At 43.0% G+C, this 18,785-nt stretch overlaps 1 protein-coding gene across 1 annotated transcript in view; it reads left to right on the top strand.

Annotated features, from left to right (window-relative positions):
• MYO7B (myosin VIIB) overlaps positions 1–18,785 on the top strand; it is a 48,401-nt gene that overhangs the window by 26,927 nt on the left and 2,689 nt on the right. The window contains 19 exon segments of the mRNA XM_050712479.1: positions 181–354; positions 1,257–1,484; positions 1,911–2,078; positions 2,659–2,776; positions 2,867–2,993; positions 3,741–3,910; positions 4,520–4,701; positions 5,468–5,595; positions 6,131–6,288; positions 6,768–6,921; positions 8,812–8,967; positions 12,257–12,362; positions 12,498–12,611; positions 13,498–13,585; positions 14,738–14,844; positions 15,256–15,441; positions 16,219–16,335; positions 17,134–17,217; positions 17,933–18,052. Coding sequence (XP_050568436.1) covers positions 181–354; positions 1,257–1,484; positions 1,911–2,078; positions 2,659–2,776; positions 2,867–2,993; positions 3,741–3,910; positions 4,520–4,701; positions 5,468–5,595; positions 6,131–6,288; positions 6,768–6,921; positions 8,812–8,967; positions 12,257–12,362; positions 12,498–12,611; positions 13,498–13,585; positions 14,738–14,844; positions 15,256–15,441; positions 16,219–16,335; positions 17,134–17,217; positions 17,933–18,052 — 2,685 coding nt within the window.

Genomic DNA, 18,785 nt, shown 5'->3' with positions numbered 1-18,785 from the left:
TCATTTATATTTAAAATTCACTATGCATTGAAGAAACTGGGTGGGCTTTCGAAGTTCACTTAGATTGTTGACTAGGGTGTACAGAGTGTGGAGCTCTTAAATCTAAATGCCTTCTTCAGTTTCTATGGAAAAATAAGGTTTGCCCCTAATTTATTTCTCTCATTTACATCTGACTTACAGGCAACAAAGCAGAAGAAACCCATTATGTTTAATGTCACCCTGATGAATGGCCAAAGCATCACTGTCCCTGCAGACTCTGCTTCCATTGCAAAAGAGATCTGCCAGTTCATAGCAGATAAAACCAAACTGAAGGATGTGTTTGGTTTTTCACTCTACATTGCTGTGTTTGATAAGGTAAGGTGTAGAAAACTAGAACTGAAGCTGCCTTCTCTTTCTGTGGGTTACAGCTGCGAGGAATCCCTGTGACTTCTGAAAGCATGTCTGTCCCCATCCTAGTGCTTGAATCAAATCAGTTCTGAACACCAGCTGAATACCAGGGCAGTGCAGCACTATGGTCTCCCCCAGTTCTGGGATCCCACCTACAGCTGGCCGTGCATGCAGCACTGCAGAACTGCTGTAACGGGGTGAAACTAGCAGGTCTCACATACTAGGGTGCCCTGTTTAAAGGCCTATTTCCTACCTGTGCTGCTGCACACAACTTTCTTGTCCTGTGTTATATATGGTGCTGCTGATGCAGTCCCTACCACGTGGCACATGCATTGAAAGCCACCAGCTTTGCAGCAGGGCTGCTACTGTTAGCTCACATGATGGCATTTTAGCCTCCTTTTTGTTTGTTTTGTTTTTCCCTCTGTCTCTCGCTCTCTCTCTCTCTTTTAACAGTAATACTGGGGAACGGATATACACAGCAGGATGACATCTTGGTGCTCAGAGTTAGGTACCAATTGCAAAAAAAAAAATATTTCAGAGATGGCACGTTTGTTTAGATTACAGAAACACTTGCATGCACATTTAAGGGAATATACAAGGGATACGCAGAAGTACACGGAGACAAACAGAAGACTGCAAACCTTGCAGAGCTGTCTCATCTCATCTTCTAACTTATATTTCCCAGTACCATCCCTCCACTTAAAAATACACACTATTGCCAAAGTGTAACTTGCACATCCATCTGCTCACCTTTTCAGGGGTTTTTGTTGTTGTTTTTTCTGTCAGGAGACCAAGGAGGTTTGGGCTTGTTGTCCTTTGCTGAGATGCAAGGCAGACATGCCAGTAAATGCAGTGTCCCTTTCTTCTAGGTCTGGTCACTGGGTGGGGGACGAGATCATGTCCTAGATGCCATCTCTCAGTGTGAGCAGCTAGCAAAGGAGCAGGGCACGCATGAACGCAATGCACCCTGGAGGCTTTACTTTCGGAAGGAAATCTTCACCCCCTGGCATAACTCCCAGGAGGATCCCATCAGCACAGATCTCATTTACCATCAAGTCATTCGTGGCATCCGGTTTGGAGAGTACCGTTGTGAGAAGGTGGGTCTCCTTGTTCATCCTCCTAAAGAGACAAAACTGAATGAACATTAGAAAGTGAGAGGATGAACAAAGTTTCTAATGGCTGTGAACAACTCTTTCCGTATAATGGACAATTCCTGTCAAGGTGATTATGCCAGCTGTCATGCTGGCAGCTGTAATAGATTTTTTTCTGTAGCTCAGTTCGTGTGGCAACTGGAGGCATGTTCAGAGGAACAATTTGTGTCCCTTTGAAATATCTTTGTTAATAATCTCTTTGATTCTATGATCGTATGAAGTTAGTCTCTCCTTATGCTGTATGGCTGTCAAGAGTTATCCAGAAAAAGGTGGGGAAAAAAAACAGTTCCTAAACTGCCTTCAAGGTTGAACAAAGCTAGCTGGACTTTGTGACATTTTTCTAGGCTTCTTCTAATGGATTAATTGTTTCAGGAGGAGGATTTGGTGGAGATAGGTGCAAAATATTGTTACATCCAGTTTGGAGATTCCATCCACAATGAACTTGTGCAGAAAGTGCTCCATGACTGCATCCCAGTGAAACAGCTGAAGTCCAAGCCCCTGGAAAAGTGGGTGAGCCTTATAACCTACGCACATGCTAAGGTAAGAGGTTTGTCTGGCACTGCTGGGTAACTGCACTCAAGCACCAGCTTCTGCATCTTTCACCATTTCTATTCTATTCTATTGAGGGAAGAAGGAAAAACATCTGTTTGTCTATCCCAAATAGTTAGGACTGGGAGAGAGGAGAACCTTTCCAACCATTCTTACATATAGGGCTCAACAAGGAGCCAGAACGAACAAAGTACAGTTAAATCTCTTTTTTAAGGTTATTTCCCATCTGACAATTGAGTCAGAATGGGCACTGGATGGAGAATAATTTTAGTCTGGAAATAGGTTACCTGGGTAATTTTCATGGCACCCAGAATGTGTTATACTTTTAACCCATCAGTGGGGTTTTGAGGGAAATCTGAAATCCACATGCCTGTGGAAATCCACATGCCTTAGCTGCGTGTGGTTTGGTCCCCTGGAGACTGTTCCCTATTTGAATTTCGCCAGGTACCCTTGACATCAGTGATAGCAGAGGGCTGCTGGGAACCTTTGGAATGAACTTGCTCTTTATTGTCTGCAGATCATGTAAATCAGAATTTACTGAGAAAAATTTGGCTATCTTTTTCTATTGCAGGCCCCATACACACAGGATCATATTTCCCGTCAGACTGTGAAGGAACAACTTGTAGATTTTGCTCGCTTTCAGTGGCCTTTGCTTTTTTCCAGATTCTTTGAAGTCACTAAGTTTTCAGGTAATGTCTCGAGCCTAGGAGTAGAGGATAAATATAAGATCAATAGAGAAGGACTTGTATAGCATTGAGTAGTTTTCTCTGCATTTCCAGGTCCCAGCTTGCCCAAGAACCACTTTATACTTGCTGTAAATTGGAAAGGTATCTGCTTCTTGGATGAGTCAGAAAAGCAGATCCTTGATCTGACCTTCCCAGAGATAACTGGCATCCACACCAATCGGTGAGTGCCCCAGAAATACAAGATCTGAAGAAGGCAGCCCTGCCCACGTTCAGAAAGGGGCCTCCATGTAGGAGGGAGGTGTACTTTCTCTGCCATCCCCCTAAGTGATTTGATCTGAGCCTGGAATGGTGGTTTAGCCTAAGTCTGGGAAATAAAAAGGACACGTTCTGAGCAGCCTGTAAAGGAAATACTGAAATGGCTGAATCTTCCTGATCAGTGAAAGGACCCTGCTCAACTGGAAAGGTGTAAGGAAGCACAGATGTGTAAGACAAGAATGGCCCAAATAGCATAGTTAAGCCGTCAACAGTTGTACAAGCGGGGAGTTCATACAATTCTCAAGTGTGATGGAGCTGAACAGAATAGCTGAGAGAAAAAAAGTGTAATCATTGGCTCATTCAGGGCACACATCCTTGCATCAGATCATTTAAAGCTTAGGGTCTTACATACAAGAAGAATACCTCTGTGAGGATGAAAACATATTTAATTAGTTGCCCAGTTATTCCAAAAGAAAGGTGTTGTGTTATCTAGAATGAAGCGTTTTTGTATATAAGACGCTGGAATCCAAAGAACCTGAAGCACGTCAGTTCTTCAGACCTACCAAATCATGAGAAGACAAATTAGGATCTACCAATGCTCACTCTAAGGCAGTTGTCTACTACAAGGAGGTGTAGGTTCCTTGGCTGTGATTGCAGATGGCTCTGTAAGTTTTTCAGACACTCTGGTAACAAACTATTCATTAACACATAGGGCAGTGAAATCATTTGGACAGAGTTGCACTCTCATCACACTTCGTGCCGAGGAGTTTGTCCTGACATCTGTAAACAGCATTGTCATTGCTGAACTGGTGGTCATGTTCCTGGAAGGACTAAAGAAGAGATCACGATTCGCTGTGGCAATGAATGAGAAAAAATCCCAAGGTAAGCTCTAGAACTTTTCAACAGAGTAGGGAAGAAACCTTGAGAGAACCCACAGCACTTCTTTGAAAGAGCTCAGAGAAGTGGGAGAACTTCAGCAAGAGTTGCTCTGCTCCAGGATGAACGCACAGTGATCAGCACAGTTATGCCAAGTGTAAGGCAATGTGATTCAAGACCTTCACTTACAGATTAGTCTACTTTCTACTTTCTTGTATATTTTGTTTAGACAGGTGGCCAACAACTCAGCCTGCTTATAGTAGGAAGCTGGAGTTGGGTTCCCTGGAAATACTTTCCAGAAAACTTTCACAGGTGGTAAACTGGAATTTCTTTCCATGCTCTACTGCCAGCTCTAGACAAAAATTCTGTATCCATTTGATTCAAATGGAGTTCTACTTTTGCCCTCACTGGAATCAAAATCAGTCTGGCAGAGAAAATTTAAGTGATTTCTATGAAGTGTTATTGGATGATTAGCTGTATTTACACAAATCACTTTCTGTTGCTAATTGAATTCAGACCTTCGAAATACAATTCCCTTGTCTTTCATGTTGAAATGCCTTTACATTTCTTGGACTGTCAAGCCTGAACAGTACTCCCTTATTCTGTTTTTTTCAGAAGATCCTGCCATCCTGTCCTTCAAGAAGGGAGACTTGCTAATCTTGACCGAGGATAAAAGACTAGATGAAAGCTCTGGTTGGATTTATGCCCAGAATGAAAGGACAGGCAAAACAGGGAATGTATTTTTGGAAGAGATCTACATTGTTCCTTCTCTCACAAAACCCTCTAGTCAAGTGCTGGTAAGAAAGCTGTACACTCTTTGAAGAGACTGGAAGATAAACAAGTGTTAAATAGGATTAAATTTATAAATGGAAATTAATCACTCCTCTGAATTCAGACAAGTTCTATATCTCCCAGTGAAACAAGGCATTTTATTCTGTCTTCTCTGAAAACAAAACTAAACCTAGCCCAAACGCTAAGGAGAAGACTGCATTTACACAAAAGCAATGACTTTCAAAATAATGGTCCATTCACTATTAGGGGGTTCAGTACATGGAACCTGTAGCGATTAATAGATGTGCAGTTGAATTTTCTTGCAGAAATGCTTTCCTGCAAAGTGTAGCAGGGTGCTTTAAAAGAACATGGTCTTCTAGGGATTCAACACAAGGTTTCCCATTGATCACTGTTTGTTAACAATTTTTTCTTCAGTTTTGGAGACTCAGCATATTGGTTACTGTGCTAACAAGTTATAAACTGACGAAGTGGGCAAAAAAAAAACCCACACCAGTGTTAAGCAGGTGCAATTTTAATATGCATTATGCTCTCGATAATTCCTCATATTATGATGGTTACTTTTGCTGGGACTATGGAAATCACTTCCCTGAGTCTCCTACTCCCAAGTCTTTCTTGAGCCTCTGTAGATGCTGCTTAGGAGACAGAAGATCTCCTGCAGCATACAGTACTCAAGCTTAGTATATACCATCTGCACATATATGCTGAGTAACACTTGACAAGCTGTGCAGAGACCTGTCCATGTGACATCTGTACATGGCTGTGTCCTTTCAGAGTTTGCTGATGATGTCTCCAGACCAGAGGAGGACAGCTTCACAGAACTCCTACATGGATGAGCCTGATGAAGAGGATCTCGAAGTGAAGCCTTATACCCTGGAGGAATTCTCCTATGAACACTTCAGGTGAAGCTCCCTGTGCAGCATGGGCCCTAGGAAAGTTCTAGGCTTAAGGATCACTGAAGAACAACTAGGATGTAATCAGTTTCTGATTGGGTTTCTTCTCTTTGTTCCCTGTAATGAAGTGTAACTTTGGACATGCAGAGATTGTCACATGGCCTGCTTCTGTCTTTTGTCGGCAGAAATACAAAGGGACAGGTAGAAGAATCCCAGCTGGAACTTTTTATTGTCTTTCCAGCAGGCCCTGTGCTTACTTCTCATCCACTCTTCAGCACTTACTAGTTAGCACCTACCACTTACACAAAATCTGAGGGAGAAAAACTAGACTTCTAAAACTTCTCTTCATTTTGTACCATCCTCCTTTCTGGATCTTAAAGAAGCTACATTTTCCTGGTTTTTGCTGACCTGCATAATCAAAAGGGATATGAAATCACTGTCTTGGGAAAGAATATGCTTAGAGATATCTCTTCTTGATCATCATCTATTTTCATAGCAATACTGATCCAGTAATTTTGTGTTGCCTGCACTTGTCTTCATTCAGGACTCCTGAGAAGGAATCCATTAGCAAAGCTGTTCTCCAGAAATCTCGTGGACGCAATCAGCTGTGGGCACACTCTAAGGAGCCCTTAAAACAGCCCTTGCTGAAGAAAGCATGCACAGACCCTGATCTTCGGGACCTGGCTTGTCAGGCCTTCATTGATATCCTTTCACTTTTCTTTTTGGGACCTGAGGACTCTTGGTGGAAAGATGAGCTGCTTCCACTAAACTCACCTCCACTGAGATAATACCACATCCACATTACTGGTGGTTCACTTATGTTAAGCAGAGGAGGGATGGTGTCTTTGTATGTGTTTGAATTAAGTCAGCTCTGCATAACTTAACATTTTTCCCTTGTCTACAGAGAAAAGGTTCCTATTCCTCCCAGTGCTCCACAACTGGTGATGACCTACTTAACTGAGAATGGGGGTATAGGGGTGAGTGGGATTTACTACATACACCCAGAACAGGCAGTGACTGCTGCCCAGGGAAAGGGGATGATCACAGAATATATTCCAGATCTTTCTCTCAGTATTTCCCACTCATACCTCAGCAGAGTAGCTTAACATGTTAGGATCCAGGTCAGACTTCCCGTTTATCTTTCAAAAATGACCTGCTTTTGTCCTTAACAGCACATTTACCCATCATGAAATTCATGGGGGACTACCCATCAAAACAGGCACACTCTTCTGTGGAAGTCACTGACCAGATATTTGTGGCAGCTATTCAGGAAGAGGTCCTGCGGGATGAAATTTACTGTCAGATCATGAAGCAGCTAACTGAGAACAGAAACAGGTACTCACCTAAGCGCAAACAGTCTGCTTCTATAGGACCCAGGGTTCTTAAGTGCAGGTGGTGATCAGGAAACTGCTACACCTGTGATAGTGTGGGGACAGACAGAAGGGTGTGCAAATGGGCTGATACCTTCTGTGGGGCTCACCTTTGCAGAGCACTCAGAACCACTGACTGGCACTACTAGGCCATGGAGTGGAACCATTATTCATCTCCCTTTAGCTGCTCCCATCAGCATTCATTGTTCATCTCTGTGCGCTATGGCCAGAAAGGTGTTACTGAAGCCCTTTTTTGTCCCAAGGCAGCCTGTGGAGAAAACATGGCATTGCAGAGAGTTCTTGGATGCTTTCAGTGACTGTTCTGCCAGCCCTCCATTTGTTTTAAGCTTCCCAGTGACAATATTTCCCTCTTACAAGCATGTAGTTCACACTAAATTTTTTACTATCAGTGAATCCTTCTGAATAGTTACATTAATTAGCTTACACAACAGGCTTGCAGAACACATGGTTACACAAGAGCCCCTACACACAGGTAAGTCTCGGAAACAGGTTGGTGTTTTGCTTCCCAACCTATAAAATGGTAATTTGACCTACTTCCAGAGGAACTGAATTGCAAAAAGAAGCTTAAGATATTAATAGAACAATTCTAATTATTAACAAAATAGTTTGTCAATTTCTGGATGCATTGTGTCACTGCAAAAGTTAGAGAAGGAGCTTCTATTTATTAGTGTCTTTTTTCTTACTGTACAAATATTAAACTTAGTGGAACTCTTACCATGAGTGTAACTATTAAATGGTAAATCTCCTTGCATGCAGTAAATCTTACAGGATATTTAATGCACAGTCTGTAACCATGGTGCCAGTGCCATTCCTGCTATACTCTACCAGTTTAGTCCTGTGGGTCATTCAGTGTTTTGAGAGCGATCACAGAGGTGGAGAAAATGCTTGAAAGGTGGCTATTTCCATATATTTTCATTAGAACAGCCACAGCAACAAATCTTTTATCCTTCCCAGGCTCCTGCCCTGTGGACTATGTCCTGCTCTCAAACAGACACAAACACCACTGATCTATAGAGTATAAATGGGATTGAAATAGTGTTTCTTCATCTGCAAAACTGGAAAAGTAAATGGGAATAAAGAAGCCAGGACCTCTTTATTCTGCAAAGTCCTGGTGCCAATACAGAGACAGACCCACTGGCTTTCCCAAGCAACACCACTTAGCATTTTGGAGCAATTCCCAGGACACAGATGAAGTGTGTTCTGCTCCTGGCTTTGAAAGCAGAATCACTGACCACCTACAGAGTCTTACTGATGAGGGTGAGATGCCAGAAGAACTTTGGCTGGCAAATTTCACAGACCCAGAGGCTGGAGGAACTGTCATTTTTAAGAGCTGTAACTACCTCACTACACGATGTCATCTGCTTGCTCATTTATCAGAAGAGGAGCACACGTAAGGGAAAGTAAATTGCAAGCAAAGTGCTTGTGTTCTGAAAAAAGCTGCCCAGCACAGAGGGCAGGTGAATAAAAACGCCTGATATAACACAATCTAAACAACTGTGAGCTCGAACAGTAAATTGACAGTGGTTTTCGCAGAGAATAGCACCAAGGTCACTGCTGCCAAGATGACTGTTAAACTAGAGCTTGTATTTATTCATGAGATTTGCAACTGCTATGATACTTATAAGCCATGATTTAGCATTACCTTCACATACGGGCTGTGGTTGTTGCACAGAAAAGGGCTGTCAGCTCCTATGCGAAGACTCTGTTGATTTGCAGCTCTCTGCTGAATGCCATGTGCCATGATGCGAGTGTGTTTCTCTTCCCTAAAGCTGGTGTGTGGTCAAAGGAAGAATTACGTGCAGCTACAGCAGAACCATTTGCTTTGCATTCACAGGTACAGTGTGACCAAGGGCTGGCAGCTTCTTTGGCTCTGCACCGGCCTGTTCCCACCCAGCAAGTCACTGCTGAAACACGCCCAGAAGTTTGTGGAGACGCGTAAGAAAGAGCCACTGGCCACGGAGTGCAGTCGGAGGATTCAGACAGTGATGAGGTACACAGTCCTAGATATAGCCAACCCAAAATGTTCAAACATCATGAATCGGGTGCCAGAAAATCGCATGGACTAAAACATCAATACTCGTACTTTCCTTTCTCTCTGTACATCTTCTTCTTTGAAATGGTCATTGCTTTTAATTCTCCTAGGGACTTTGAACCACTAAGAGAGGTCCATGTCACAGTTTCACTCCTTTCTTTCAGCGTTAGCAACATTTTAAAAAGTTGAGCATTACACATAATCACTCAATTCCCAGAGTTGGGCTATGTCAAACACACTAAAAGACATGCATTTTGAAATTTAACTGTATGAGGTTCAACAAGGCCAAGTGCCGGGTCCTGCACCTGGGGCACAACAACCCCAAGCAGCGCTACAGGCTGGGAGATGAGTGGTTGGAAAGCTGCCTGGCAGAGAAGGACCTGGGAGTATTGGTTGATAGTCGGCTGAATATGAGCCAGCAGTGTGCTCTGGTGGCCAAGAAGGCCAACAGCATCCTGGCTCGCATAAGAAGCAGCGTGGCCAGCAGGGCTAGGGAAGTGATTGTCCCCCTGTACTCGGCTCTGGTGAGGCCGCACCTTGAGTACTGTGTTCAGTTTTGGGCCCCTTGCTACAAGAAGGACATGGAGGTGCTCGAGAGAGTCCAGAGAAGGGCAACGAAGCTGGTGAGGGGTCTGGAGAACAAGTCTTACGAGGAGCAGCTGAGGGAGCTGGGGTTGTTCAGCCTGGAGAAGAGGAGGCTCAGGGGCGACCTTATCACACTCTTCAGGTACCTTAAAGGAGGCTGTAGCGAGGTGGGGGTTGGTCTATTCTCCCACGTGCCTGGTGACAGGACGAGGGGGAAAGGGCTGAAGTTGCGCCAGGGGAGATTTAGGTTGGATATTAGGAAGAACTTTACTGAAAGGGTTGTTAGGCATTGGAATGGGCTGCCCAGGGAAGTGGTTGAGTCACCATCCCTGGAGGTCTTTGAAAGACGTTTAGATGTAGAGCTTAGTGATATGGTTTAGTGGAGGACTTGTTAGTGTTAGGTCAGAGGCTGGACTAGGTGATCTTGGAGGTCTCTTCCAACCTAGATGATTCTGTGATTCTGTGAAATGAAATCCTGAGGCGTCACTGATGAGGTCTTGACCTTGCTCTCCTTTGGTGAGGCAGCATGTCCTTATCTCCCTCATATGTGCCTGAGGATTAGTCTTGATTTTGTTGAATCTCAGTAGCACAGATCTGCACATTTGCAGCTAAAAATACTACATTTTACTCACGTGATGAGTAAAATACCAACTTTTACTTCAGTGGAGTGACACCAATGAAGTCACTGAGATCTGCAGCGTGCTAATGTGGCTGTTGGTTTTCTGTGAAGTAAAGCAGATCCATGCTGGGAAAAGATCAACACAGTCAGTTTCTTTTCTCTGAAGAAACACAAATGAGCAAAGCCCTGAGACTTCCATGGTTGTTCACACCAGGGCACTTCTCAGAGTGCTAAGCATTACCCTTGTCCTGGTGAGGGCTGGAGCAGCAGGGCATCCAGCCCGTGGTGCTTCCCAAGCTCTGCAGCTCTGCATGATGGGTGCAATTCAGTGCGATGCAAGGGCCATCATTTCTGTGTTGCTGGGAGTGGAAGCCACTTCGCATGGCCATATGGCAGTGATCCTTAGACAGTGATGAGCTACAAGAATTAAAAGTCCAGTAACGCAAACTGAAAGGAATTTGCTAACACAGTGGCTGCCCCCCTTGCAGTGGATAAGTTTTGGCATGGCTGGGGAAATGTCACTGCACAATGAATGTGCCTTTGAAATGCATGAAAAAATGCATGGCGAGGAATGCTATTCATTATTCTTTCCATGGAGAAGACTGAAAATTTCCCGCCTCCCTATATCATATGCTATTCATGCTCTAAGCCCTGTTGAGCTGTATAGAGCTTCTTCAGAGTGGTGAACCAGGGAGAGGAAAGCATAATGGACTATTTTGGAGGAGAGATCTTTTTGCTAAACTGCCCCAAATCTGGAGTCTGGGGGAAGGGAAGAGGAACAAAGACAAAATGTTGTTTTCTGAGAGCATTTGCTTTCCTGCACCCACTCTTATTTTTTCTCCCTATGAGTAACCTGCTTTCCTTGGAAAGGGGAGAGCAGACAGCTCAAAGGACTGACCTACAATTACACAGAGTGGAAGCCAACTGAGCCCTTAGGTACACCTTTTCCTCCACAAACACGAAGCTTTACTGCTACATCCCCAGACTTCTGGCTAGGGAAACAGAGACCATTCTGATGGGTGTTAAGCAGATATTTCTTTAGCAATGAATTCCTAGCTGAGGCTGCAAGGGAAGATGGCCCTGTGCCTCCAGCCCAGGTGCTGCACATCCTTGGTCTCCTGTGGCCTCCCTCTGCAGCATGTCCAGGAATTGATGGCAATGTCCACACTCCATACAGGGCCTGCGCAGTACCAAAACACATACTGTTCAACTTGGGTTTACAGTCAGGTTTTCCTTCTCCAACTGCTACTTTAGTGATTGGGGAAAAAAGTGTTTCCAAAACTACATAACTAAAGCTGGATGCCAGACTAAGCTCTCCTCCTAAGAGCTTGACTCCATGTGAGAGAAGAGTTTGGTGCAGAAAGCTACAGTATGTAACATCTCCCAACAGCCTGCCCTATGCCACTGAGGACAGGAAAAGACCGGCCCTGGAAGGTAACGTGCTAGGCTTGTCCTCACTTTAACCATACCAAGGCTTTTGCACGACTCCTACTCTAGGCCCAGTTCCTCTGGTTAAAGGACAGCTCTATTCTGAGATATAATTTCAATGAACTGGGACTGTGCAGCTTCAGCACCTCATGAGTCAGTGATTACATGCCAGTTCTTATATAAACCATAATGCTTAGAGCAGCTGTCCAAACTTTTCCAATACTTGTATCCTGAGCTGTAATATTCATTTTATATCTGTATGCAAATTTTTTAGCTGATGCAAGAGTTAAAATAAAATGGCCACTATCTTCACACTTCAGTAACAGTAAGGAAAACAGCTGCTGAATACACAGGATTGCTGGTACTGGGTAGGACGGTGCCTTATTCATACAGCCTCCTTGCAGAGTAGAACAGCCTTGTAATATACATGCTAATAAGCTCCTCAGTTTCTGCTCCTAATACAATGAATTTGCACTGGGGCACAGGTCCATTAGAGCCCTCCCCATGTCACAGAGCTAAGCATTTTAAATGGAATCTGTTGTTTGGAAGAAACACTGTTTAACTCCTAAAACATCCAGCACTGATCTCTCTTATGTTGGTGGTGGCGTTTTCCAGGAATGGCTCCAGGAAGTGGGCACCTCATCCTGTGGAGGTTGAGGCCATCTTACAGAACAACACCAAGATCTCACACAAGATTTGCTTCCCCAATGAAACAGAAGAGGTGAGAACTTACTTGTTTTCCCAGCCTTGACCATTTTCCCAGCCATGATGTATTTATGCAGGAACACGTTTCAAGATATTCAGTGTTCTTACTTGTTCCTCTCCTCTTTGTGACTAAAGTCTTGTTATCTCACAGACATTTGATGTGGGAACAAATACCAAAATCCGGACTCTGTGTCAGAACATCGCTTCCAAATTACAGCTGAGCTCCTGGGAAGGCTTCAGCCTCTTTGTCAAGATTGCAGACAAGGTAACTTTTCTCAGCTATGGCAGGGTAGCCAGACCCCCTCTTCCTCTCTTACTTCTCCTCCAGGCTACCTAAGTAACCATATATGAAGTGAAGCAACAGAGCCAGTCATTACTGCTTCTGTCATGCTGAAGGGATACAACCTAGTCTAGAAATTCTAGCACTTGACACTTGAGTCTCCTGAAGAAGCTGGATGGAGATGCAGAGTTTCTATCAGTCTACTGGTACACACGTGGTACTAAAAGCAGAGGACATAGCTTTTCTTGCAGCTGCTAGGATGGTAGCAAACTGCATGTTGCATACTGCTGGATTCAGCCTTTCTGAACTCAGGCTTTGCCCAAGAGATACGCTGTATATCTGCAGTACTCACTAGTCTTAGGGAAAGCAGTGGCTGACCAGCACCAGTCGTTGCTCTCTAGTTTCCCAAAACTTGCCTTCCCTGAAGTCTGGGTAGGCTGCTTTGCTGAGAAGTCTCTTCTCTCTGGAACTGCTTGAGGATTGTGATCGTGGCAAAAGCAATACTGAGTCCAAGCACAGGGAGTTTCTGATGTGCTGTGTTCCTGAGAAGAGGAACCCAGTATCTGTCAGTATTTTATTATGAGATAGCTAGGATAAGGTAGGCATCTTCAGCTTGACTTCAGTAAGGAGGTTGGAAGGAAAAAAGCAACAGAAGATGGAATAAACCTTCCCATATGAAACGGAAATCGTGTAAGTCCTCCTCCTTCTCCTGTTTCTCCACTTGTTACCCCTTGCCTCTGTCTTTCCTGCTGTAATCGTGCTGTCTTGCTGTAGAAAGGGAAAGAAAATACTTGCGTATGTGGGCACAGGTAGTATTTTATACAATCTACTAATCCTTCTTTTCTCCCCTTCATTGTTTGGCGTCTTCCAGGTGATCAGTCAGAATGAAGCAGACTATTTCTTTGACTCGCTAAGGCAGGTGACAGATTGGAACAGGAGGAATAAACCAGTGAAAGATGGTAAGGGGAGTACCAGCATGACAAGAACCTTTGTGAAATGATGTGTTGAACTGGAAAAGCAGCAAATTTACCCAGTAGGATTTATTCCATCTTGCCAAATGTGTGACAAGGTTGTCTTAGTACCATTTTTGTTTGTACATACACAGTTCCTGCCTGCACCAGCATTAAGATCCAGTGACCTCATGCAGCCAGCCACTGGCTGTCAGAAACACCAGAATATCTTGTCTGAGGATTTCTGCAGAAATTTTAAATTGGTACAAATTATTCTTTGACTTGTTGCATCCAAAACACACATCTGGGTGTATGCATGTTAGATAGATTGATCCTGCTTATAATTCAAGGCTCATACATTGCCAGATCAAGTATCAGCCAATACATGTAAATAGGTTCTTTACAGAGTGTCATTCCCATTCCTTTGGTCATTAGAAAATTGCTGTCTGCATTACTACCTGGTGATAACCAGACCACAAGTTGCATTGCTAGAAGAATGTGTTTTTAGCATAAAAAAATATAACAGTAATGACAGCAATTCTTTCCACTTCACCCCCATGTACAACTTGCATTTTGAAATCTACGGCAAACTCAAACTTGCCTCAAATTTCATATTCATTGACCCTGACCTTTGCTTATTTCAGGACAGTGAGGTTCAACTTCCAGAAGCACTAGGTATCTAAGACTTTCTAGCTTCCCTCTTCTCCCCACACCTGATGCAGCTGTTAGGATCTCTGAAAAACACAGCATAAAGATGTCAGTGCACTAAATCACAGTTCATTTCTGTAAACACATCCACTGGGGAATGTACCAGCATCACTGTAACATAATTCAAGTGTGCTGAAGATCAGCAAATAGCTGTCACGAGCAGCAAGAAATAACAAACGCTCATATTGTTGGGACCCTCAATTATTCATCCACCTCTGAAGAGTCTAATGTTGCACCTCAGATCACTGCATGATGGGTGTCCAGGAACTGACAACTAGTCACAATTCCTTGGCCATCTAAAATGTCCTTTTCTGTGCTGTTTTTGTTGTTGTTTGTAATTTTGTTGTTATTAAAAGCAGAACTGTATTTCTGAAGAAACTCACAACTGGAGTTCCACTCACTGTGGAACTCTACAGTGACACAGAGGACAATGACAAGATGTTGTTTCCTTAGGGGCTGCTATGTCTGTGGCTTATGAAGTGTACTTCATGAGAAAGCTGTGGTTGAACGTAACTCCTGGGAAGGACCTGAAAGCTGATTCAATTTTTCATTACCACCAGGTAACCAGCTCCCCAAAGTGTAAATGTATCAGCAATAAGCCAAGAAATACTCCCGAAAAAGTAAGCCTGCCGGAGTATTACTCTCTCACTCACCAAGGCCTACATTATAAAGCCTCCGGAGGAACACCTCTGGGGAGCACAGTTCAGACTCCGAAGCAGATTTATGTTTTATTGTTCATGCCTTAGCTATACAGTTATGTCAAGAGCACAGCTCCTTAACCTAATTGTTCCTTGGACACGCTCATTTTCCTCCATGACTGTATGGAGAAACTCCAGAAGGAGCCAAAAGTTCTTGGAATGCCCTTGGAATGTGCTTGGTGAGACCCACACCCTGACCTCACAGTTTTAGTATGCATAAGTCAGTGTTTGCTTCAGCCCTTTCTGTCTGAATTCAGAGCGTGTCTCTTCCAGGAGTTGCCAAAGTACCTCAGAGGCTACCACAAATGTTCCAAGGATGAAGCTGTCCAGCTGGCAGGGTTGATTTATAAAGTGCGCTTTAACAATGACCGCACACAGTTGGCAATCATCCCCAAAATCCTGAAGGAGCTGGTGCCAGACAATCTGCTCCGAGCAATCTCAGCAGATGAGTGGAAGAAGGTAAGAAAAAGCACTTCTTAAGGCTTTCATTATTCTTACTACTTTGATAGAGCTTTATGAGAGAAGAAATACATCAATCCACACTACTTTTTTGATATGAATCTTTGAAAGCACTGTAGAGTGATGCTGTTTTGCCACTTATGATCTAGATGCAGTCATCATCTCTACCAAAACTTTGAAAGATATCTGCATGCCTGGGACTGCTTTGAGATGTGCATTTTTCTTGGACATATTAATCTCTTTTCTATGTCCAGAAGAAGAATTAGATATTGAAAGTCAGTGATGGGCGTGGTGATTTGAGGACCTCGTACAGAAACTGAAAATTAAGACATGCTAAATATTTAAAAGGTTGGCCAGCAAGTCAGTGACCTTGCACTGTGTACATGCTACTCACAGCAAAAGGCTCTTTTCTTCACCAAAAGGCAAGAAAGCTTCAGCACATACTTCAAAAACAGAGGGAGGGTCCCCCCCTAAATGTTTCAGTAGAAAATGAGATCTATGTCTGCTGGGAACACTATTACCGCCTCTCTGCCCTGGAATCTGTTCCCTTGAGCTCCTGGACTTCCTTCACACAACTCATTAGTAAGAAACACTGGGGAGGTTCTGGTCCCACTTTGCCCCATGGCATGGTAGGCGACTGATTTTCATGGTCTTCTGTTGCTGTGGGCACAAGACTGACCTTGCTGATGGTCTGATGCCTTCTCTAGTGCTAATGCTAGACAGTGGAAACGTGCCTGTCTCCAGCTGACTCGGCTGTGTATCCTTTCTTCTAAACAGAGCATTATTGCAGCATATAGCAAACATGAAGAAAAAACTGTGGACGAGGCCAAGATTGCCTTCTTGAAAATAATATACCGGTGGCCAACATTTGGATCAGCCTTCTTTGAGGTGAAGGTAGGTTTAAAGGCCTGTATGAACAGCTTTGGTAGTAGACCAGCACTAGGAGATATGGACTGACCAAAATAAAGTATCTGTGTGAGAATTCATTATAAAACTGGGTTCCCATCATACCCTGAGGAAAATGCGGTTCCTTGAAAATGGGGAGATAAGTACTTTATCCCTTCCGAACAATGCCTGTTACTTACTGGCTGTATTGTTCTGGTTCTGGAAGGGGCAGAACTGCCAAACGTAGGAGTACACTGCAAAGAAATCATGCTGCTACATGCACTGTTGAGGAATGACCAGTTGTAAAACACAGTGGTAGTACAAATACCATTATATCCAGTTGTAATACCCAATATTATGACTACATAGCAAATGGGGGCGGGGGGAGCGTTATATAGATACTGTCTTGTCATTGTTCTCCACAACAAAATGCTGCCCAATGTCCTATTTCTGGGGTCTGACTCTGTATACCTGCAGGGATCATTCCCCCTTTTTTACCTTTAATTTCTCCTCATTACGCTCCTACCAGACTAATCTGCAACCAACCATTAAGCCTACTATCAGCCTAGGAAATAATGGACCTGATTCTGCTTTTATAGTAGTGAGTTACATATCTCAAGTCATAATTATACACCAAGAAAAGTCATCCTTAACAATAGTTACATAATACTGAAGAGCTTCAAGTTTCAGTGTTTGTTTGGCAAAGAGAACAAGCAGTGCTGGGTGCCGTTAGGTGTATCACCACACCTAATACAGATAATTTTTTCACATTTTCTGTTTATTTTCTGCTCTGTTGCTCATTTATAGCAAACCTCCGAGCCAAATTTCCCAGATATTGTGCTGATTGCAATCAACAAGCAAGGAGTCTCATTGATACATCAGAAGACAAAGGTAACAGTTGCTTCTCAAGAATCTAAACAAGGGTTTCACTGACACTCCTAATTTAGAGACAGCAACAGGACCTTCTCCTCAATGTTAGAAGAGGATAGAGTCCAGTCCCTCTACTCATTTTTTGTGACAAACTGAAGAAAATGTTATAGCCTCAGATCACTTCTTTGCAGTTTCTGCACTGAAAAGGGAACAGTGTAGAGTGTCTCTGAAAAAAGAGATGGTAATAATGATGGACCTACACAAAACGGTAGCATCAGGTTGATGGATGATATACTAGGGAGCCTGCTTCAGAAAAATGCTCCGCAGGAAACACAAGCTATCTAAAAGATCATGTCAAATGATGGTGTTTAGCAGCCCTCTAACCTAGTCAAACTGTCTGGTCTTACCAAGCTCCCAGGCAAAAACATTTATAAGTATCACTATTTGCTTTTCATAAGAGAATACATATCCAGTGAGTTTTAGACTATTGTAAATATGATGGCAGTAGGCTAAGGAAGGAAAAGAAAAAAAAAAAAACATAATAAGAGGAAGTCTCTTAGAGTGATTAAGACGCATCTGCGTGGTGAGAATACCATATACCACTAGTGTGGATGCGAGACCTACCTTGATCCACTGCATAGAATGCTTTTGCTCTACAGGTTTTTGTATATAACAGCCTATATTCATTTGAGAAACATTGCACAATTCAGTTAAATCAGTTTGTTTCTCCTTACAGGAAATTTTAAAAGTTTATCCCTTAAACAAAATCTCCAATTGGAGCAGTGGGAGCACGTACTTTCACATGACAATAGGGAACCTGGTACGAGGAAACCGGATCTTATGTGAGACATCTCTGGTAAGAAGGATTTTGTTAAATTACAGACAAGAGCCTCCTATTTTTTTCTTTTAAATCCAGACCTGTTACAGAACAATGATGCCAAAACAGACCATTAAAACCAGTGCAGATACAAAAACATTTACTGTTAATGTCAGTATAACTGCAGTTTAGAACCAGTTCAGTGCTATGCAATGCTATCTGATGCAAAAAGCAAGCCACAGAAATGAAGAAAAATAGTAAATTCCCAAGTTTTTCCCATACATTCTCTCTCAAAATTCTCTCTGTTTGGGAAAAACGAATGACTGCACTTATCCACAAAACTACGTAAGAGGATTTTCATCTTCTGTGGTTTAATCTGCTATACAACAATGACATCTTGTAAGGTTTTCCTCTTTTAAATGAATGGTACCGACTCTTTAAGAACTGTTTTCAGACTGTTCAGACTCAGACAAGCATCATTGTATTGATATTTAAAGGTAAAAGGTAAAATTGTGAGGAAAACTTTAAAACACTTAAGGTCTAACTTCTCTCACAGAAACCCTTGGATTCCTAAGTACAAGATGTCAAGCTACAGTGTCAAATTTCGGTTTGAACGACGAGGATATAACAATGACAGTAGAGCTGTGCTCTGTAAACTTTTCTGTATCTATGAAAGGAAGACTGGAGGGAGGAATAGATAAAGAATTATAAAACCAGCAATAGCTGTTGGAATAGACATCATCCATGCAGTAAAGTATCTAAGAAGGTCAAA

Source organism: Cygnus atratus, chromosome 9, assembly GCF_013377495.2.
Source record: "Cygnus atratus isolate AKBS03 ecotype Queensland, Australia chromosome 9, CAtr_DNAZoo_HiC_assembly, whole genome shotgun sequence".
Lineage (NCBI taxonomy): Eukaryota > Metazoa > Chordata > Aves > Anseriformes > Anatidae > Cygnus > Cygnus atratus.
The sequence above is the reverse complement of the archived record's forward strand: the minus strand, read 5'-3'. Positions and strand labels throughout refer to the sequence as shown.